Genomic DNA, 23632 nt, shown 5'->3' with positions numbered 1-23632 from the left:
GTGGCTCTTTAAAGGGAATTTATATACAATACCGGAAGGATTTTGACACCCCTGTCCCCTATACTATAGAGTTGTCGTTAAGCATCTGTATAGGTGAAGAAAGGCCCTGGTGTCCTTGACCATACCTACTACATTCACTTTCTCTGGTAGAAAGACTGTGGACCTTGCTGCAATTCAGTCCTGATCCAGTATCACCTTCACCACTTGATTACTGTGTGTTCTGGGGCAAATCTGTACTGTAAAATGGAGATAATACATCACGGTTGTTGTGTAGATTAAGAGAGGGCACTGCACATTCAAGGACACGGCCAGTAAGCAGTGCTGTCTGTGTCTGCTGGTTCACCATTCCTACTGCTTTTTCAGCTCCCTTAATCTCTTCTTTCGTGGTTCTTTTCACTGCCAATGTCTGCTCCCTCCCCCAGTCACCTCCCTCACCGGAATATTCTGTTTTTCATGATTGCAAGGATTTTATTTTGCTTTTCCACTGAATCCCTTGCATCTAACACAGTACTGGACATTTAGTAAATATCAGTGGTATGAGTGAACCCGTACTTTTAACTACCATCCCCACAGCAATCTCTACTGCTCTTTTTCCTTTATTTCCTTTCTACCTCTTTTTCCTCTGAGTCTTTTGTCTTTGTCCTAAGGGAACGTTAGATCTTTACAGACACCACCAGTCAATGGCAAGAGTTGTTTTTTTGTTGTTGTTCTTTCTTTGTTTTTAAGGAAGCAAACTTATTAGAATATGGTGCATGTGTTCATGTCTTCTTAGCCATATTCATTGTCTGAGATAACCAACAAAATTGTTCTCCAGAGCCAGTCTAACAACCCAACTGTCCCAGAAGGCTGGCACCTTCTTCATTCCTTAGACTGCTAGTGAGCCACTTGGTTATGCCAGATACCACATCTGTGAATATAAAATATGAGCATATTTTCTCCCTGCCTTGAGTTTTTTTTTTTTTAACATTTTTATTGAAATATAGTTTACATGGTATAAAATTCACCCATTTTAAGTGTACAGTTCAGGGTGTTCTTTTAGTATATTCACAGTTGTGCAACCATTACCACAGTCTAAGTTAGAACATTTTGATCACCCCAGAAAGACATTCTGTACCCATTAGCAGCTAACCCATTCCCGCCTCCCACCTCCTCTTAGGAAACCACAAATTTACCTTTTGTCTTTTACAGATTTGTCTGTTCTGGATATTTCATATAAATGAAATCATACAATATTTGGTCTTTTGTGTCTAACTTCTTTTCAATTAACATGTTTTCAAGGTTTATCTGTATTGTAGCCTGTATCAGTACTTTTGTTCTTTTTTGTTTTTTAATTCAAGTTTGTTAGCATATAGTGCAACAATGATTTCAGGAGTAGATTCCTTAATGCCCCTTACCCATTTAGCCCATTCCCCCTCCCACAACCCCTCCAGAAACCCTTTGTTTGTTCTCTATATTTAAGAGTCTCTTATATTTTGTCCCCCTCCCTGTTTTTATATTATTTTTGCTTCCCTTCCTTTATGTTCATGTGGTTTGTATCTTAAAGTCCTCATATGAGTGAAGTCATATATTTGTCTTTCTCCCACTAATTTCGCTTAGCATAATACCCTCTAATTCCATCCACATAGTTGCAAATGGCAAGATTTCATTCTTTTTGATTGCTAAGTAATACTCCATTGTATATATATCCCGCATCTTCTGTATCCATTCATCTGTTGATGGACATTTGGGCTCTTTCCATACTTTGGCTATTGTTGATAGTGCTGCTGTAAACATTGGGGTGCATGTGCCCCTTTGAAACAGCATTCCTATATCCCTTGGCTAAATACCTAGTAGTGCAATTGCTGGGTTGTAGGGTAGTTCTATTTTTAGTTTTTTGAGGAACCTCCATACTGTTTTCCAGAGCAACTGCACTAGTTTGCATTCCTTTTTTTTTTTTTTTTTTTTTTAAGATTTAATTTTCGGGGCACCTGGGTGGCTCAGTCAGTTGAGCGTCCAACTTCGGCTCAGGTCATGATCTCACAGTTCATAGGTTCGAGCCCCGCATCAGGCTCTGTGCTGACCACTTGCTCAGAGCCTGGAGCCTGCTTCAGATTCTGTTTCTCCTTCTGTCTCTGGGCCTCCCCCACTCACACTTTGTCTCACTGTTTCTCAAAAATATATAAATTTAAAAAATAAAAATAAAAAAAAAAGATTTAATTTTCAGGATGCCTGGCTGGCTCAGTCAGTAGAGCATGTGACTTGATCTCAGGATCATGAGTTCAAGCCCCACATTGAGCATGGCAGCTACTTTTTTTAAAAAAAGTAAAAAAATAAAGATTTTAGGGTCACCTGGGTGGCTCAGTCGATTAAGCATCTGACTTCGGCTCAGGTCATAATCTCATGGTTTGTGAGTTCTAGCCCCATATCGGGTTCTCTGCTGTCAGCCCAGACCCTGCTTTGGATTCTTTGTCCCCCTCTCTGTCTGTCTCTCTCCTGCTCTTGCTTGCTCTCACTCTTTCAAATAAATATTTTTAAAAAATTATAAAGATTTTTATCTTTAAGTAATCTCTATACCCAATGTGGGGCTCAAACTCAAAACCCTGAGATTAAGAGTCACATGCTTACCCAAGCAGGCACCCTAGTACTTTGTTCTTTTTTATGGCTGAATAATATTCCATTGAGTGGATATACCACGTTTTATCTATTTATTCATCAGTTATGGACATTTGGATTGTTTCTGCTTCTTGGCTATTATGCTGCTCTGAACATTTGTGTACAGGTTTTGTGTGGACTTATGTTTTCATTTCCCCAGGGAAGAAACCTACGAGTAGAGTTGCAGAGTCCTATGGTAACTCTTTAATATTTTAAGGAATTGCCAAACTTTTCCAAAGTGGCTGCCTTGTTTTCTATTCCCACCAGCAATGAATGAGGATTTGAGTTTCTCCACATCTTCTGCAGTACTTATTTTTGAGTATAGTCATCCTAGTGGACGTCAAGTAGCATCTCATTGTGGCTTTGATTTGCATTCTCCTAATGGCTAATAATATTGAACATCTTTTCATGTGCTTATTGACCGTTTGTATATCTCCTTTGGAGATAATGTCTATTCAAATCCTTTGCCAGTTTTTCAGTTGGGTTATTTCTGTGTTTATTATTGAGTTGTAAGAGTTCTTTGTATATCCTGAATACAAGTCTCTTAACAGATAAAAGATTTGCAAATATTTTCTCCCATTTTGTGAATTGGCCTTTCACTTTCTTCATGGTATTTGTAGCACAAAAGTTTTTAAGTTTCATACAGTCCAGTGTGTCTGGACATTTTCTTTGTTTATTTGTGTATTTAAGAAATCATTGCTGGGACGTGCGGGTGGCTCATTCGCCTAGGTGGCTTAGATCTCATGGTTGTGAGATCGAGTCCTGTGTCAGGCTTCACACCCAGTGTGGAGCCTGCTTAAGATTCTCTCTCTCTCTCTCTCTCTCTCTCTCTCTCTTTCTCTCTTTCACCCTCTCTCCCCCTCAGCCCCTCCCCTGCTCACATGCACAAGCTCGCTCTCGTGCTCTTTCTTTCTCTCAAAAAAAGAAAGAAATCATTGCTTAACCCAAGGTCATAAAGATTTATAGTTTTAGTTCTCACATTTAATTCTGTGATCCATTTGAATTAATTTTTTTGTATTATATATTAGGAGTTTAGCTTTTTCTTTTTGCATGTGAACATTTAGTTGTCCTAGCACTATTTGTTGGTATTTGTTGACTGTTTTTTTTTTTTTTTTTTCTATTTAATTGTCTTGGTGAAAATCATTGTTGAAAAGCAATTGACCTTAGCTACATGGGTTTTTCTGTACTCTCAATTCTGTTTCATCGATATATATGTCTGTCCTTATGCCAACATCACACTGTCTTGATTTACTATAGCTTTGTAGCGATGTGCTGAGTTTTTAAACTAATTATAATTGTTTTAAACTATTTACCACTTATATCTAATTATGCAGCATGATATAATTATGAATATGTCACTAAATATGCCATATTAACTCTTTAATATGTTTTATTTGATGATAACAGCAAGCCATATGCATGTAAGTTCAGTTTTCATAGATCGTTGCTTATGTAGTTTGGTTTTCTGCTTATGCAGCATCTAAAAACAATTAAAGAAAGCCATTGGTTGTAATTCACCTGCCATTACCTTGAAAATGGCTCTTAAGGGCAGTGGTGAGATTATCTTTTCATGGCTGTTTGCCTTTTGAGTACTCTCTGTACAAAAAAAAAGTAACTTGAAGTGTTCTTTTCATTCCTTATAATTTATAGATTTTGTATGCTGAAACTTCTCAACCAGAGGAAAGGGCCTTCTCAGTGTCCTTTGTGTAAGAATGATATAACCAAAAGGTATCTGATTTGGGTAGTGATGGGAGGTTGGATGCAACAACAGTAGGGAAAAGTAGAAATTCCTTAATAATATATTGGTGTTCCTGTCAAACTATTCATCACTAGAAAAATGTACAAATGGATATTCAGCTGACAGAATAAATTATTTCTAAAGTCATTTTCTTGAAAGTTTTATTGTATATCTGTCTTATAAAGGTATTAGGAATTCATTGCCTCTTTCTAATGCTTCTGAATGGCACAAGAACTTGTAGTCTTATCTAAAGTGGGACTATATCATTTTGCCCTCATTGTCTCCTGGTCCTGCTTTTATTTTTCTTGCATTTGTTTCCACTTAATTATTTACGCACACACATGTGTTTACATATTGTGGGTCCCTCTGGTCAGAATGTAAGTTCTTTTGGGGCACTGGCTTTTTCTGTCTCAGTCAACACTGTTTTTTCAGTGTTTGGCACATAGTAGTCACAGAGATATTTAAACAAATAAATGAATTATATTGCCCTACAACTTTCCTAAACCAAAATCTCTCTTCGGACATTATCATCTGTGCTTTTGAAATAACATCATCATCATTTCACAGAAATCCTTGAAAGCTCAAATTAGGAGGTTGAGTGGATGAGGTTCAAGTGTTAAGAATGGGAAGTTCTCTATGCAGTAGACTTATATCTACTATGGATTCAGAGTACTATTATTTTAGATAGCTATAGGCTTTTGATAGGCTTGAATGGCCAAAAAAAGAGAGAGAGAGAGAGAGAGAGAGAGAGAGAAAGAGAGAGAGAACAACCGATACTGCTACGTACCTTCTGATGTGGGTGATGTTTGATTATACTGTAATGTCACTAATAGCTGTATTCTCTGAATATAATTTTTCTACTGTTGCTACATTTACTTTATTTGTTTACATGTCTTTCCTTATTTTAGTGTCCTTTAAAAGTTGATCATCCTTTGCTGAGTATGTTTCTCAATCAATTTAATTTCAGAAGCCTACAGGAAAGTACAAGATTTAGTCAACTTGTTGAAGAGCTGTTGAACATCATTCATGCTTTTGAGCTTGACACAGGATTGCAGTGTAAGTGTTGCATAGCCCTAGGGGCCAGTTCTCAAGTGGTTGTCCATTAAAACTCGGGAAGTTTTCACAATTATTTTCTGTGAATAAGCAGTAAGATCTTTTGGTCTAGGTTAACTTTAAATCTTTATCTGTTGATTTATTTTTTAAATTATTCCCACTGGTCTCACCCCTTATTTTATAAGTTCTGAGATGTGCATTTTTCACATTTCACATCTCCCAAATTGGGAGCAATTTACCACCTGTGGTGTGTTAGTGCTTAATGTAATGTGTTTTCTAAGTGGTACAGAAAATAATGGTGCATCTTGCATTGTTGGCATCTTAGATTTAGGGAAATATGGTATTAATAGGTAAATTTGTTAGTATTGAGGTAGGGAAAAAAGATTAGAAATAACTTTGACAGTCTGTGTGTTTCCTAGGAGTAGAATTTCCAGAGTTGATTAAAAAAATGAGAGGTAGTCTTTAATGCATCGTCTTAACAAAACAATACATACAGAATTTCTCTTGGTTCTTTGATACAATTACTGTATTTTTTCTAACTACAAAAATAACATTTTCCTTTCTAATTCACAGTTGCAAACAGCTATAACTTTTCAAAAAAGGAAAATAACTCTCCTGAGCATCTGAAGGAGGAGGTTTCTATTATCCAAAGTATGGGCTATCGAAACCGTGCTAAAAGACTTCGACAGAGTGAACCTGAAAACCCTAACTTGGTAAAGCCATTTTCATTTATTCTAGTAACATCTGTTTATTGAGCGTTGTGAATTAGTGAAGGTGCTAGATGCTTGTGGATTTACATAAAAAGTCAGTAAACAAGGTAAGATGGTAAATTAAGTGGTTGATCAAGAGTTAGAAGAGCCAAGAGAAGGTCTTTAAACCTAGTGTGGGCAAGAGAGACCTTCTGGGCCCTTCCCCTGCTTTAGTGCTTTATCCATTCTGATGCTTGTCTAAATTAGCCGCAAGGTCACTGATGGTTTTAAGTTTTAAGCTTGCTAGTTTTTATTTTTTCTAATATTTATTTATTTATTTTGAGAGAGAGAAAGAGAATGGGGCAGAGGGAGAGGGAGAGAGGGAATCCCAAGCAGGCTGTGCTCTAATAGCGCAGAGCCTACACGGGGCTTAATCTCACAAATCAGGGGATCATGACCTGAGCCAAAACTGAGTCAGACGCTTAACCGACTGAACTACCCAGGCACCCTACTCGCTAGTTTTTAAAATAACCATCTTACAGTAATTCTCCAGGCATGAGGAAGTATGTCCTAATTTGTTTCCTTTGAAAAGTTGCCTGGAAAAAAAATCAGTTTTTACCATTTGAAAATTACTTCAATTTAAAAGATGCAATTGTCAGAGAAAATGCAGTGATTTGCTCTGTTGTTGCTTGTATATGAATGAATAATGCAGGTCTTAAAGTAATAGTTCTCATGGTACCAGCATTCATTTTTCAGTAGATGTTTAAGGACTCAAGAAGAAGGAAACCTTCATCAGAATAATGTTGGAGTTTTAAATATTCTTACCCATTCTGAATGTTCTTAGGATTGCTGGGTTTTTATTCATAACCCTGTTATCAGATATGATTGGGGATGTGTACTAAATGAAGTTCATTCCCTTTCTATGCTATAATATAAAGTATTAGATTCAAAATCTGTTTTTCTTTACTTCAAAAAATCACATAGATAAAACATTCAGTTTAGAGAAGTTTAAAACAACAGAGAGAGGAAAAAATACTCAAACCACACATAACTCGTACATTTTGATGTGCAATTTGCCAAGTGTTTTTTCCAGGTGTCAAATGTTAGCTAATTATGATCGTCTATTTTGTCCATGGCCTGGAGTTTCTCTTTAAGAAAAGAAACACAGGACTGGCCAACAAATAGTTGATCATTCTTTACTGCTTAGCAGGAAACCAGTCTTAGTGTCCAACTCTCTAACTTTGGAATTGTGAGATCTCTGAGGACAAAGCAGCAGATACAACCACAGAATAAGTCTGTCTACATTGACTTGGGTAAGAGACACAGATTTTGTAAATTTAGAATAATAGTTGCTTGGTTATTTGTCTTATAGTTATACCAAATCCTCATAATTTGTACAATGGCAGGGAGCTTTGGAAAGTGAAAATAAAATATTATTATTTTTCCAGCCTTATGGTGTGTTCTAAATAATGTAAAAGATGCAGCTCTCACCTTGAAGTCTCTTATTTTATAAAAAGAGCAAAAGGAAGGCTGTCTAGCATGTGTAAATATGCTTTGGAAGGATGGACAGTAGGGATAAGAAATAACCTAATGGGATGGCCACAGCATTTAGAGGGATCCAAGATACATTGTACTAGGATAGGAAGACTTTTAAGAAGCCAAGCTCAGTTCAAACAGGTCTCTGATTGTCTTATCTTTTAGAACGTTTTTATAATTGGAAAGAATGACCGGTCGTCTTTGGGCTCCCAAACACCACTGTATGTTTACCATCACACTTAGGAGATTCTCTTGAAATTACTTGTAAATCTTTTCCCGTCTTAGGATCATAAGTTCCAAGACAGCAGATGTTGTGTCATAAAAATAAACAAAATAACTATAATAGTGAATATTTAGGACCACTTATGTGGTCTAGGCACTGTTGGGCTTTATTTGTATAACTCATTTAAAATGCATGACAAACTTCTGAGGTTGTTAGTATTATTATACTTATTTTACACATGAGGAAATAAAGGCACACAGAGGTGAAGACATTTTGCCAAGATAACAAAACTAGCAAGGGGCAGAGCTGTGATTCAACCTTAGGAATTCTGGTGTCAGATCCTGTGTTTGTAACTACGTCTCTGTGTTGGCTGCCATATGTATCATTGTGCCTGCAAATTTTGTGTATAGTGAGTGTGCAGTAATATTTCTTGAATGAATATCTGTTTTGCAACAAGTACATTTATTGAGTTTAGCCCTTTTAATAAAAATCCTTTTATTGATTGGTCATCTGGGGAATTTTTTAGGATCTGATTCTTCTGAAGATACAGTGAATAAGGCAAGTTATTTCAGGTGAGTTGAAGAGAGCCTTTGTCTATGAAGCCGGCATTTTTGTATTTGTTTAATTAGTATTAAGGATTGGTGTTTCGGTTAGGATCATAGCATTGGAATAGACCTTGATGGTTGTTTGTTTTTATAGCTGAGAAAGCCTATCTTAGTAGAGTCTAAAAGAGTTTAAAATAACAGAACTCCAGTCAAACTTGCTTCCAGCCCATGGTCATGTCTAACTTAGTTCCTTGAACAGTAGTATTGACACAGTGGTAATTTTGGCTCATGAAAATACTAAAGGACTTAATTTTCAATTCTTTTTCTCTTCCTTAATTCCATCTATCCCTCAAGCTTTGTCTACATCAATTCTACAGTAATCTACAAGCCACCCCAATTGGGTTACCTGTCAAATTACTTTCCTTAGGAATTATTGCCTGACTCTAAGATCTGTGGTGGCTTTGGTGATCTATGGTGATTGTCATTGCCAATCAGATCTTGTTTACGAATGACTTTTTCCTAATCTCTCAATTGGGAGGAAATGATTTTTAGTTGGAAAAGAAGCACAGAGGCAGTGTTGCATTCTATTGGAGTGTCTACTCCATCCCAGTGCTCTCTTTGTTTAAATATCTTTGCTCTTGCGTTCTCAATAAGATACACTTAAAAAAAAAATTTTTTTTTTAACATTTATTCTTTTTTTTTTTTTTTAACGTTTATTTATTTATTTATTTTTTTATTTTTTTCAACGTTTATTTATTTTTGGGACAGAGAGAGACAGAGCATGAATGGGCGAGGGGCAGAGAGAGAGGGAGACACAGAATCGGAAACAGGCTCCAGGCTCCGAGCCATCAGCCCAGAGCCCGACGCGGGGCTCGAACTCACGGACCGCGAGATCGTGACCTGGCTGAAGTCGGACGCTTAACCGACTGCGCCAGCCAGGCGCCCCACGTTTATTTATTTTTGAGACAGAGAGAGACAGAGCGTGAACGGGGGAGGGGCAGAGAGAGAGGGAGACACAGAATCCGAAGCAGGCTCCAGGCTCTGAGCCATCAGCCCAGAGCCCAACGTGGGGCTTGAACTCACGGACCGTGAGATCGTGACCTGAGTTGAAGTCGGACGCTTAACCGACTGAGCCACCCAGGCGCCCCTATTCATTTTTTTTGAGAGACAGAGCACGAGCAAGGGACGGGCAGAATGAGATGGAGACACAGAATCTGTAGCAGGCTCCAGGCTCTGAGCTGTCAGCACAGAGCCCGACACAGGGCTTGAACTTGAGAACCATGAGATCATGACCTGAGCCAAAGTCGGATACTTAACCAACTGAGCCACCCAGGTGCCCCTCATTAACATACACTTTTAAATTTCATTGGGTATTTTTCTCTACCATCTTTTGGCTGTTGTTCGGCTACCATTTAAATTTTGGTTCTCTTTTGCACATCCGTAAAGCAATGTATCTACACTACTCTGACTTTTGTGAATGTGTTTCCTTCTTTAGTCTTTGACCATTTCACTATGACTGGAAGTTACTAAAGGAGAGAGCAAATTTCAGAAAGTGAATTAAATTGATCAGCTTATTGCAGTAGTACCTAGAGGAGCTAAAATACTTGATCTTGCTCATTTGACAACTCTGTGAGCATGTAACTAGCATTTCGCATTAAGGCTTCTGTCTCTTCTCTATAGTGTGGGAGATGACGAATTGTTAGGAATCACCCCTCAAGGAGCCAGAGCTGAAGCCAGTTTGAATCCTGCAAAAAAGGGTAATGACAAGTCTTCCCAATTTAATGGGCAATGAAGAGAGAATGGGTGGATTCAGTACTGTAATTAGATTATTCTGAAGACCATTTGGGACATTTATAATTCACAACATCTCTTGGCAGAGTTAGAATATCTTTCTTTTTCAAATGTCATGGTACAGCCTGATCTATTTCAATGGCACTAGACTGATGTGATTATAATAGTAGCCTGTGTAACTGATTGTTGCCTTTTACTTTTAATTGATATGTTTATATTTCATCTTGTGTATACTGGTATTTAAATAGAGTATGAATCTGAAGATAGAGCACTGTATGTCTGATGCCCAGTCTGCTTTAAGTTCATTGTCAGAGGTTACAGAAATAGGAGGTATGTTTTATGAATAAGGGGAATTCTGAAATTAAAATTTTAAGTATCTTGAGTGGAAATAAGGAGAATCTAGATAAATAGAAATTCTGGGAAAGGGCATGAGCTACATCTTCAGTATATTTGGTGGTTTATGAGGTTAGTTTCTCTAAAAATAGCCAGTTGCTTTATTTCTACCCTGCAAGTTGTATGAAGGACATTATTTTTTCATGATAATTCAGTTTTTAAGCACCTTGTTTTTGTATACTTTCAGCCTCTTGTGAATTTTCTGAGGACATAACAAATATTGAACATCGTCAACCCAGTAATAAAGATTTGACCGCCACTGAGAAGCATGCAACTGAAAAGCATCCAGAAAAGTATCAGGGTATTTCTGTTTCAAACTTGCATGTGGAGCCATGTGCCACAAATACTCATGCCAGCTCATTACAGCATGAGAACAGCAGTTTATTACTCACTAAAGGCAGAATGAATGTAGAAAAGGCTGAATTCTGTAATGAAAGCAAACAGCCTGGCGTAGCAAGGAGCCAACAGAGCAGATGGGCTGAAAGTAAGGAAACATGTAATGATAGGCAGACTCCCAGCACAGAGAAAAAGGTAGTTCTGAATGCTGATCCCCTGTGTAGGAGAAAACTGAGTAAGCAGAAATCTCCATGCTCTGACAGTCCTAGAGATTCCCAAGATGTACCTTGGATAACACTGAATAGTAGCATACAGAAAGTTAATGAGTGGTTTTCCAGAAGTGATGAAATGTTAACTTCTGATGACTCACATGATGGGGGATCTGAATCGAATCCTGGAGTAGCTGGTGCAGTAGAAGTTCCAAATGTAGTGGATGGATATTCTGGTTCTTCTGAGAAAATAGACTTAATGGCCAGTGATCCTCATGATGCTTTGATATGTGAAAGTGAAAGAGTCCACACCAAACCAGTAGAGAGTAATATTGAAGATAAAATATTTGGGAAAACCTATCGGAGGAAGGCAAGCCTTCCTAACTTGAGCCACACAAGTGAAGATCTCATTATAGGAGCATGTGCTATAGAACCTCAGATAATGCAAGCCCATCCCCTCACAAATAAAACAAAGCGTAAAAGGAGATCTACAGCAGGACTTCATCCTGAGGATTTTATCAAGAAAGTAGATTTGGCCATTGTTCAAAAGACTCCTGAAAAGCTAATTGAGGGAACCGATCGAATAGGGCAAAACGGTCATGTGATGAATATAACAAATAATGGTCCTGAGAATGGGACAAAAGGTGATTATGTTCAGAAAGAGAAAAATGCTAAGCCAACAGAATCATTGGAAAAAGAATCTGCTTTTAGAACCAAAGCTGAACCAATAAGCAGCAATATAAGTAATATGGAATCAGAATTAAATAGCCACAGTTCAAGGGCACCTAAGGAGAACAGGCTGAGGAGGAAGTCCTCTACCAGGCACATGCGTGCGCTGGAATTAGTAGTCAATAGAAATCCAAGCCCACCTGATCATACCGAACTACAGATTGATAGTTGTTCTAGCAGTGAAGAGATGGTGAAAAGAAAAAGTTCGGAACAAATGCTAGTCAGACACAGCAAAACACTTCAACTCGTGGAAAATAAAGAACCTGCACCTGGAGCCAAGAAGCGTAACAAGCCAAGTAAACAAATAAATAAAAGACTTGCCAGTAACACTTTTCCAGAGCTAAATTTAACAAACATACCTGGGGTTTTTACTAACTGTTCAAGTTCTAATACACTTCAAGAGTTTGTCAACCCTGGCATTCAAAGAGAAGAACTAGAAGAGAGCCGAGGAACGATTCACGTGTCTGATAGGACCAGAGATCCCAAAGCGCTGGTATCGAGTGGAGGAAAAAGTTTGCAAACTGAAAGATCTGTAGAGAGTACCAGTATTTCACTGGTACCTGATGCCGATTATGGCACTCAGGATAGTATCTCATTACTGGAAGCTGACACCCCAGGGAAGGCAAAAACAGCACCAAATCAACATGTGAGTCTGTGTGCAGCAATTGAAAACCCCAAGGAAGCTATCCATGGTTGTTCCAAAGATACTAGAAATGGCACAGAGGGTTTTACAGATCCTCTGAGACGTGCAGATAACCATACTCAAGGGATAAGTATAGAAATGGAAGAGAATGAACTTGATACGCAGTGTTTATACAATACGTTCAAGGTTTCAAAACGTCAGTCATTTGCTCTGTTTTCAAATCCAGGAAATCCAGAAAAGGAATGTGGTACAGTCTGGGCCCGTTCCACGTCCTTAAGGAAACAAAGTCCAAAAGTCGCTCTTGAATATGAACAAAAAGAAGAAAATCAGGGAAAGAAACAGTCTGAAATCAAGCACGTGCAGGCAGTCCGTGCAACTGCAGGCTTTTCTGCAGTCAGTCAGAAAGTGGAGAAGCCAGGTGATTATGCCAAATGTAGCATAAAAGGAGTCCCTGGGCTCTGTCAGTCATCTCAGTTCAGAGGCAATGAAACTGAACTCTTTATTGCAAATAACCATGACATTTCAAAAAACCCTTATCATATACCACCACTTTCTCCCATCAGATCATCTGTTAATGCTGTATGTAAGAAAAACCTGTCAGAGGAAAAGTTTGAGCAGCGTTCAATGTCACCTGAAAGAGCAGTGGGAAATGAGAGCGTCATTCAAAGTACAGTGAGCACAATTAGCCAAAATAACATTAGAGAAAACACTTTTAAAGAAGTTAGCTCAAGCAGTGTTAATGAAGTAGGTTCCAGTGCTAATGAAGTAGGCTCTAGCATTAATGAAGTAGGTTCCAGTGGTGAAAACATTCAAACAGAACTGGGTAGAAACCGGGGACCTAAGTTAAGTGCTATGCTCAGGTTAGGTCTTATGCAACCTGAAGTCTATGAGCAAAGTCTTCCTGTAAGTAATTGTAAATGTCCAGAAATGAAAAGGCAAGGAGAAAATGAAGGAGTAGTTCAGTCTGTTAATGCAGATTTTTCTCCATGTCTAATTTCCGATAATGTAGAACAACCTATGGAAAGTAGCCGTGCTTCTCAGGTTTGTTCTGAGACACCCAATGACCTATTAAATGGTGATGAAATAAAGGGAAAAATCAGCTTTGCTGAAAGTGCTAAGGAAAGATCTGCTGTTTTTGGCAAGAGTGTCCACAAAGGAGAATTCAGAAGGAGCCCTAGCCCTTTAGACCATACACATCTGGCTCAGGGTCACCAAACAGAGACCAGGAAGTTAGAGTCCTCAGAAGAGAACGTGTCTAGTGAGGAGGAAGAGCTTCCCTGCTTCCAACACTTACTATTTGGTAAAGTAACCAGTATACCTTCTCAGTCTACCAGCCATAATGCCATTGCCACAGAGGGTCTGTCTAAGAAAACAGAGGCGAACCTGGAATCATTGAAGGATAGCTTACATGACTGCAGTAACCAGGTAACATCAGCAAAGGAGTCCCAGGAACATCACCTTAGTGAGGAAGCGAGGTGTTCCGGTAGCTTATTTTCTTCACAGTGCAGTGCATCGGAAGACTCGGCTGTTAATACAAATACCCAGGATCCTTTCTTGATGTTTGATCCTCCTTCCAAACAAGTGAGGCATCAGTCCGAAAATGTGGACGTTCTGAGTGATGAGGAATTGGTTTCATATGATGATGAAAGGGAACCTGGCCTGGAAGAGGATAATCACGAAGAAGAGCAGAGTGTGGATTCAAACTTAGGTATTGGAACCAGGTTTTTGTGTTTGCCACCATCTGTAGTATAGAAATGAGCTAAATGTTGATGCCTTTTGGGAGAGTACATTTTACAAGTTTACAAGTGCAACTAAAGTAACTGCTTCTTAAACTTTATACATGTTCCTCCTTAGGTGCCTTTCCTTAAAAGTCCTTTACCCAGCTAGAACATCTTCTCTGTTTGAATGAGATATAATTGTTGGGGGACTTGTTTCTAGTTTTCATTGTTATGATTTCCAATAGGAAATCCAGGTGTCCCAAAACAAGGAATGTAATCATTTTGCATGACATGAAAGTGAAATTTGTCCCACCAATGGGAAGAGAAGGATACGAGTTGCAGTATGTGCTGTTTTCACATCTGAAGCTATTTTTATCATCATTTAAGGTGAAGCGGCATCTGGGTACGAGAGTGAAACAAGCCTCTCTGAAGACTGTTCAGGGGTGTCCTCTCAGAGTGATATTTTAACCACTCAGGTAAAAAGCCTATGTGGATGTGTGTGTGTTGTGTCCTCTGTGTTCAGTAGCATGCACCCAGGCACCCCACGTGCTGACATTTGCTTTATCATGCTTTAGAATTAATGGTATAACAGTTGTATGTGGTACCTTGTCTCCTCAGAGTAGGTGGTAAGCACCTGAACGGAACTCAGGCTGCCTTTTATTTCACACACACACACACACACACACACACACCCACCCACCCACCCACCCACCCATCTGGTTGACTGTGAATACTACATCCTGAATTTAATGAATAAGCTAAACCTTCAAAAGCAATTTTCCCTAGGGGCGCCTGGGTGGCTCAGTCGGTTAAGTGACTGACCTTGGTTCAGGTTATGATCTCACAGTTCGTGAGTTTGAGCCCCATGTCAGGCTGTGTGCTGACAGCTCAGAGCCTGGAGCCTGCTTCAGATTCTGTGTCTCCCTCTCTCTCTACCTCTCCCCTACTCACTCTCTCTCTCTCTCTCTCTCTCTCTCTGTTGAAAATAAATATTTTTTAAAAATATTTTTTAAAAAAAGCAATTTTCCCTATAGCAAAAATATCTATGAAGACACTACTGTATTAAAGAGAGGGGTTTGTTTGGAGCCCACAGAGTTCTCGTTCTGTTAGAGATGATCTAGCCTTTTGTTGTTTTGTGGAGATTTCTTTTCGTTCTTTCTTTTTAAATCTGCTAGTTGTTCTTTGGTGCCTGTAAGTCCTCTTTTTTCTTTGAAAAAGAAAGTAACACAATTTTACTTCCTGTATCTCGTGGCCAAGACCAATATTGTGGTTACATATGAAGGGGATAGGAGCGTTGTCCTATCTATAACATTTGGTAACATGAATGTTTCAGTACTACAGGCAGAACAGTCTCCTCGAAAACGTACTCTCTATCACAGTATTTAAAGATTAACACCCATCATAAATAAATAAATAAATAAATAAATAAATAAATAAAGATTAACACCACCATCTTCACTGAACAGCTAATAGTAGTTGCCCTTGGAGTGGGGAAACAGACTGGGAGAAGGAGGAGGAAGCCTTAGTCTCTGAATGTCCTTTTGTGCCTTGAATTTTATGCCATATGCTTACATTAATTATTTAAAAGATTAAATTCGGGGCGCCTGGGTGGCGCAGTCGGTTAAGCGTCCGACTTCAGCCAGGTCACGATCTCGCGGTCCGTGAGTTCGAGCCCCGCGTCAGGCTCTGGGCTGATGGCTCAGAGCCTGGAGCCTGTTTCCGATTCTGTGTCTCCCTCTCTCTCTGCCCCTCCCCTGTTCATGCTCTGTCTCTCTCTGTCCCAAAAATAAATAAACGTTGAAAAAAAAAAATTAAAAAAAAAAAAAAAGATTAAATTCTATGGGTTACCCAGGAATAATTACTATTAACTATTCATTCAAATTCTTCCATTTTCCTGTGTATGCACAAAGATAGGTGTACTCCTTATCTTTAAAAAAATACATAATACTCCATGGGGCGCCCAGGTGGCTCAGTCGGTTGGGTGTCTGACTTCAACTCAGGTCATGATCTCATGGTTCGTGAGTTCGAGCCCCGCGTCGGGCTCTGTGCTGACAGCTCAGAGCCTGGAGCCTGCTTCGGATTCTGTGTCTCCCCCTCTGCCGCATCCCCATTCATGCTCTGTCTCTCTCTGTCTTAAAAATAAATAAAAATATTTAAAAAATTTTTTAAATACATAATACTCCACTGTAATGTTTTTTTCTTTCCATGTCATTCAGTTTTCCTCAGTGATTCTTTTTTTTTTTAATGTTTATTTGTTTTTGAGAGAGACAGAGACAGAGTGTGATGGGGGAGGGGCAGAAAGAGAGGGAGACACAGAATCTGAAGCAGACTCCAGGCTCTGAACTGTCAGCACAGAGCCTGACGTGGGGTTTGAACCCACGAACTATGAGATCATGACCTGAACCAAAGTCAGAGGCTTAACCAACTGAGCCACCCAGGTGCCCCTCAATGACTCATTTTTGATTACTATATAGTATTCTGTCCTTTGGGTAAGCCGTGATTTATTTGGCCTATTAATGAATATGAGGGTTTCAAAGTAAGAGACCCAGTTTGCTGTTATGTACAGCACTATAGTAGTATCTTGATAGTAGCTAAAGATTTGCCCGCATCCCCAATGATTTCCTTAATATAAATTCCTACAACTGAAATTTTTCGTCTTTGATACATATTGTTAAATTGTTCTTCAGAAAGATTGAACAAATCCATACTCTTGCAGCCCCTGTGGTACTTGATGGTTCTCACTTCCCTGCACCTTTGCTAACACGAGGTGGTATCCAGTTTTAAAATCTTCTAATTCTTGGCATTGCTGTGAGGGCTATAGAAAGAAAGGGCTGGTCTTCTCCCCGTTTTCTGTACAGAGCAGATCCCTCTAGGACATAAACCTGCTGGAGTCAGGAAGAAATCTTTGAGACAGTGGCCTGTTCAGTCTGTTCGTACCTGAGTTGTCACCAATATTCTTCCCGCCCTACAGGATTGCCATGGCGACAAAATGAATGAAAAGACTAAGGAGGCCTTTTCTCTGCAACTCCTAGGTGGATTTGGGGCCCTGTCAAACTTTCACCAGTGCCTTTCACCTTTTTGTCCCTTGTGTTTTAAGGTTGTAGGTTCCAGCTTCTAATTCTGTTGGGCTTAGCTATAGTGCATTAGATTTGACATTCAATAAACTACCCCTTTGTTTTTCATATTCCCGATCTTCTTCCTAGAGATGTGTCTACTTGTTCAAGATTCATTTTGCAAAATGTTTTTATCAAGAATCTTCTCAAAACAGAGCTAGTCAGTTTTCACGGCTAACTGAAATTTAAAGTAACAGACAAAATGATGGGAGCAGGATCTTTTCCCTCCAACTGTTTAACAGAACTAAGAAGAAATATATAGGAGATAGAGAAACCTAATTTGGTACCATTTAATTTTTTTTAACATTTTATTTATTTATTTTTTTAATTTTTTTTTTCAACGTTTTTTATTTATTTTTGAGACAGAGAGAGACAGAGCATGAACGGGGGAGGGGCAGAGAGAGAGGGAGACACAGAATCGGAAACAGGCTCCAGGCTCTGAGCCATCAGCCCAGAGCCCGACACGGGGCTCGAACCCACGGACCGCGAGATTGTGACCTGGCTGAAGTCGGACGCTTAACCGACTGCGCCAGGCGCCCCAACATTTTATTTGTTTTTGAGAGACAGCACAAGCAGGGGAGAGGTAGAGAGAGAGGGAGATTCAGAATCTGAAGCAGGTTCCAGGCTCTGAGCTGTCAGCACAGAGCCCGATGCAGGGCTCAAACCCACGAACCGTGAGATCATGACCTGAGCCAAAGTCAAACACTTAAGTGACTAAGCCACCTAGGTGCCCTGTTTTTTTTGTTTTTTGTTTTTTTTTTAATTAAAGACTGATTAACTATACTCATTCATTAGTTCATTTCTGCATTAAACATTTACTGAGTACTTACTACTTGCTAGGCATTAGGAATACAAAAATGGTTAAGAAGGATTCCACCTATCAAGAAGGGTCCTGGGGTGCCTGGGTGGCTCAAATCGGTTAAGCGTCGACTCTTGATTTCGGCTCAGGTCATGATCTCACCGTTTGTGAGTTTGAGGCTGTCAGCACAGAGTCTGCTTGGGATTCTGCCTTCCTATCTCTCTGCCCCTCCCCTGTGCTTATGCACGCTCTCTCTCCCTAAAGAATAAATAAGCATTTAAAAAATTAAATAAAATAAAATTTAAGAAGGGTTTAGTATTCCACTTTTGTATACTAAGTGTGTTAGCCAGTGAAGTAGTGAGGGATCATCTGTTCCTGGTAGTAGATGTATTCTTGGTGGGGACTTCTGAAGGGGCCATCTGAGCTGGGCCTTGAAAGATGAGAAGAATTATTCCATGTAGAAAGCGAAGGGAGGCAGCAATCAAGGCAAAGACACAGAGGCACGATATGTCCAGAAAGCACAAAGTTGTCCTGTGTAACTGGAAAACAGGGCATATGGGTGGTTTGGGGAAGTAATAAAAAAATCAGAGTGTGAAAGGCCTTTTGAATGCTATGGCTTAGGAATTTGGGCTTTATCCTGAGGGCAATAATGAGTTTTAAAGAACTTCCACAGTAATGCAGCTGTATTAAAAGAGATCAGAGTAGCATATTGGGAATAGAAAAGAAGAATAGGGGTAGTTCCAGAAACATTTAAGAATTAGAATTTAAAAAAAAAAACCCTCAGTAACCAATTTGGTCTTGGTCTCCCAAATGTGTCTGGGCAATTACCTACAAGGGAATTTAGGTTATAAAGTAATTCCTTTGGGAAAACCCAAAGGCAAGCTCTCTAATTACAATTCTCCCATTACTATTTTTCCTGATTTTCTAACGTATTTAATGGCAACAGAGAAATTAGATGTGGTCGTCATGGCAGAAGTGACTAATACAGCTTCTGAAGCTTGTCAGATACCTGTGTGTGGTTTCATTCCAGATTCACTGAGGCAGTTCCCATGGCCAGGGTTTGACAGAACTACCCACAAGCACCACGTGGTGGCAATGGCGCTGCTGCAGACTTTGGCAGCAAGGCATCTCGGGGCAGCCGCGGAAGCCTTTGTGACGCTGGGAGCACATTTTCTTGTCATAAACATCTGAAAACTATGAACACAGTGTAGCAGGAGAAAGTAGATGGCTTGTTTTTAGTAGAGGGCAAAGTCATTTTCAAGGATCAGAAGAAAGGGAGGGTCAAACAATCTGTGTTTCCCTGGGGTTTGCTGGCAACCATAGATGTTACTTCAAATAGTAATGAAGACATGTATTTTTTGGAAGGCTCCTTACTTACCAAATACTTTGCTTTTCAAAAACCTAAGACTTAGCAGATACCTTCTTAAAATGGAGAAATAAACATCAGAAGTCCCATAAGCAAGAAGAGCCATTATTTTGAATTAAAAACAGTAACAGTCCTTATAGGATTTCCTAAGGTTCTTTCTGCTAAATCCTTCCCTCTAGCGGGTCCTTGTCTGTTGTGATCTCTTGGTACCCTCTCTGGATCCAGAATGGCAACACCACGAGGGCTGTAAGCCCCTAGAACAGTGCCTTGCATATAATGGTCAGCAAATGGTTGTTGAATGAATAGATAAACCAGTGAATTAACTCTTTGCTCGCTCTTTTGGAAACAATGTTCAAAGAATCCCAGAAAAGGAAGAGTCCTCATAAGCCAGAAGGCAGACATTATTATATGGACTAACTCAAATCTCTTGTAAGTCCCACAGCACCAAGTCTGTGAAACATGGCCTGGGTAAAATGTTACAGAATCTTGCTAATTTTAAATATTGAAAGCACTTGAATATTTTGGTTTTTTGCTCTCTAGCTTTATTTATTTATTTATTTATTTTTGATGTTTATTTCTGAGACAGAGCATGAGTGGGGGAGGGGCAGAGAGAGACAGAGACAGAATCCGAAGCAGGCTCCAGGCTCTGAGCTGTCAGCACAGAGCCCGACACGGGGCTCGAACTCACAAACTGTGAGATCATGACCTGAGCCCAAGTCGGCCGCTCAACTGACTGAGCCACCCAGGCGCCCCATTTGCTCCCTAGCTTTAAGAGAAAATAACCAACGTTGGAAGGGCATCACAATAAAACAAGTCTGTTTGGGAGAGTTTGAGGCATTTTTTCCCTGCTCTGACATCATTCTGAAATAACTTCATGGGCCTTAATTGCAGGAATATGGTTGGATGAAAAGGTGTTCAACCAGAACTCATAATTCCATGCAAGATGGTTTCGGTTTCCATGCTAAAATTAATTGGTGTGACATATTCCTGCTGTCTGGCAAGTTGCTAAAAGAGTGTGACTTTCTTGGTGTCATTTCTTAATGTTTGTAGCAGAGGGATACCATGCAAGACAACCTGATCAAGCTCCAGCAGGAAATGGCCGAACTGGAAGCCGTGTTAGAGCAGCACGAGAGCCAGCCTTCTAACAGCTCCCCTGCCCTCATAACAGATTCTTATGCCCCTGAGGACCTGTTCAATCCGGAACAAAACACATCAGAGAAAGGTTTGTAATATTGGCCAAAGCAAAGTTTTTCCCCTCCCAAAGTGTGGGCCTAACTCCAACATTTTATGTTCTTTGCTCAGCATAGGTTTGCTGAGTCACTCCATGGGTAATTTTATTTTGAGCCTTGGTTCTAGTCCCTGCTCACAACTAATTTGCCTTACAAGGTAACCAGGACAGTCATGAAGTGTCACTGTCTGAGTACCCACCATGAGGAGAAGCTATGAGGAGCCCATAGGAAGATGAGTGAGTTGGGGGAGATTGGAAATAGGAAACTCCATCATTCTAGAAAACATGAAAAACAAGACTCATCCCATATAACAGTGGTGTCAGATCCCAAAGCCCTATTTAATGTGCTTTCCAATTTTGAGAGACAGATGTCCTAGGTGTCAGGAATGGCACCATGATCCACAGAAAGCCTAGTTATGTGGGAGAGTCCGGGAGAGTCAGAACTTAACAGTGTTCTAGTGATCAACAAGACCACAAGACCTCTGAGAGAAGGCATTTAGAATAACAAAGCAGGTTGGGATTGATCAGAGCTGACTTCCTGTAAGAAGTGAGCACAGAGCTGAGGAATAATGTGGTGTAAATGAAGGAAAGTGAGATGAAAATTTGAGTTTTTGATTGGAGAGAGCCTTGTGGAAGACAGCACATCGGGCAGGTTTTAAGTAAGGGCAGATCTGCAGACACAGAGATGAGAGGCTATGCGCAGGCACGGGTGCCACAGAGGGTGTTGCTGCTTCGGGACTGGCAGGTGTGGTGAGCCCTCCCAAACTGGTCTTCCCCACTGTCTCCATGATACCCACCCAGCTAATTTAGTGTGCAGGTCCCTTCTTTGTCGCTTCCTTCCCCAGTCTGGCTGGGGGCCTTAGGGCCTTCCTTTTCATCTTTCTAGGAAATCAAGTCTTAATTCTCCAGAATACTATGGCTCCGATCCCAGAATGCGCCTTGCAGTATGTTCATGTTCAGGGAGAAACAGTAGCTCATGCATGAGAAGCTGGGAACTCTGTTGCTATGGCAGTGGTTCAAAATGTATTTCCTTAAATGCTTTCTTTGTAACTGTACCTTCATTTAGTTCATCTCCCAGATAACGAAGCTCAAAGTCTCGTCCCCAGCACGGTTCTCTTCTTTGGGGTGCTTTCACTATCTTCAGTCTAAAAACAGACTAGACTTTCCATGTTAATGCACAATGCAGAAAATGTTATTGTCTGGCTTTGAATATGTGTGTAAATCTACTGTCTCCTCTTTGACAGGAGGTGGGGTTGTGCATTTATTTTTTCCTGAAGATCTGCAGATGACATGTTTCTTGTGGCTTGCTTTCTTTCATTTTAAAATTTCATAAATGCTATATTTTTATACATTCTAGTTTACTATGGATTTGAAAACCTTTTTTAAAAAATATTTATTTTTGAGAGAGACAGACAGACAGAGGATCTGAAGGAGGCTCTGCACTGACAGCAGAGCCCCATGTGGGACTTGAACTCACACACCATGACATCGTGACCTGAGCCAAAGTCAGGCGCTTAATCAGGTGGATGGGTAAATGTTGGGAGGATAGGATGGAGGAGAGGCTTATGAAAATTTCCTGGCTTGGGACACCTGGGTGACTCAGTCTGTTGAGCATCCAACTCTTGCTTTTGGCTCAAGTCATGGTCTCATGGTTGTGGGGTCGGGCCCAACATTGGGCTCTGTGTTCAGTGTGGAGCCTGCTTGAGATTCTCTCTCTCTCTCTCTCTCTCTCTCTCTCTTTCAATTAATTTTTTTAAAGAGTTTAAAGAAAATTTCCTGGCTTAAAAGAAAAAATTCCTTGGGCACCTTGCTGGCTCAGTCAGCAGAGCATGCAGCTCTTGATCTCAGAGTTCGGATTTCAAGCCCCATATTGGATGTAGAGATTACTAAGAAAAGAAAAAGAAAAAAGTCCTTTCTCCCAGCTCCACAGAGAGTGTTCTCCATGATCTCTTTGGCATAACTAGAATATGTTGTACGAATTGCTCAAATGCTACTTATTTGATCTTAAATTACTGAGCAATGCTCAGTAAGATCTACCATAAACCACCATATTTTTTATTGTAACTTTTACCTCTCTGACATTTCCAGCCCCACTTTCCCCTGTTATACTGTTATTTTTTCATAACCCTTATTAGCTTTTAATTATACACAATTTGTTTTGCTTACTGTGTAGGGTTCTTCCTCACCTCCCACTAGAGTGTAGATTCCACAGGGCAGAGAACTCTTAGAACATAGTAGACACTCCGTAAATGTTTTAATTTGCATGATTAAAACCCTGAAACACACCCCAGACTTACTGAAAGGAGATTTCTGGATATGATTTCTGGAATTTTGTGGCTTTATTTCTGAAAGAGTGTGAGTATCAACTTAATATCAATTCAAGTTTTGTGCCTTTTCCTTTCTTAAATTGGTGTGAGGTGAACTGAAATTCAAGCGAGCTTCTTGATCCTGGGAAGGGTATTTTGTTTACCTTTAGCTGTACTGACATCTTTTTTAATAGACTTTTTATTTTTTAATAGTTTTAGGCTTACAGAAAAATAGCAATGATAGTACAGAGAGTTCCTGCAGGAATTCTGCCCCTTATCTAGTTTCCGTTTCCCCTAATGTTGTCATCTTACATTATATGGTGCTTTTATCAGACCTAAGAAACCAACATTGGTACATTGCTAGTAACAAATGGAACTCTAGACTTATTTGGATTTCACCAGTTTTTATTTTTAAGATCCAATATCCTTAAAGATGAAGAAAGCTCCTTTTGTAGGATCTTTACATCAAATGTCCTGCCCTCAGCACAGATCTGCCCTATGGTTTATCTAGGGGTCATTCCTAAGTCTGCATATTTTTGTGCAAATGTGTATCCTTACCCATTATAAATTATGTGTACTTTTCCTC

The 23632-nt window shown here is 39.7% G+C and overlaps 1 protein-coding gene across 1 annotated transcript in view; it reads left to right on the top strand.

The window, feature by feature from the left end:
• BRCA1 (BRCA1 DNA repair associated) overlaps positions 1–23632 on the top strand; it is a 59304-nt gene that overhangs the window by 12812 nt on the left and 22860 nt on the right. The window contains exons 4-12 of the mRNA XM_032591074.1: positions 4282–4359; positions 5337–5425; positions 5996–6135; positions 7322–7424; positions 8397–8442; positions 10096–10172; positions 10787–14224; positions 14622–14710; positions 20563–20734. Of these exons, the coding sequence (XP_032446965.1) occupies positions 4282–4359; positions 5337–5425; positions 5996–6135; positions 7322–7424; positions 8397–8442; positions 10096–10172; positions 10787–14224; positions 14622–14710; positions 20563–20734 (4232 nt within the window). The remainder of the gene's footprint in view (positions 1–4281; positions 4360–5336; positions 5426–5995; positions 6136–7321; positions 7425–8396; positions 8443–10095; positions 10173–10786; positions 14225–14621; positions 14711–20562; positions 20735–23632) is intronic.

Source organism: Lynx canadensis, chromosome E1 (genome assembly GCF_007474595.2).
Source record: "Lynx canadensis isolate LIC74 chromosome E1, mLynCan4.pri.v2, whole genome shotgun sequence".
In the NCBI taxonomy this organism is placed as follows: domain Eukaryota; kingdom Metazoa; phylum Chordata; class Mammalia; order Carnivora; family Felidae; genus Lynx; species Lynx canadensis.
Note: the sequence above shows the minus strand (reverse complement) of the source record. Positions and strands in the feature narration are given on the sequence as shown.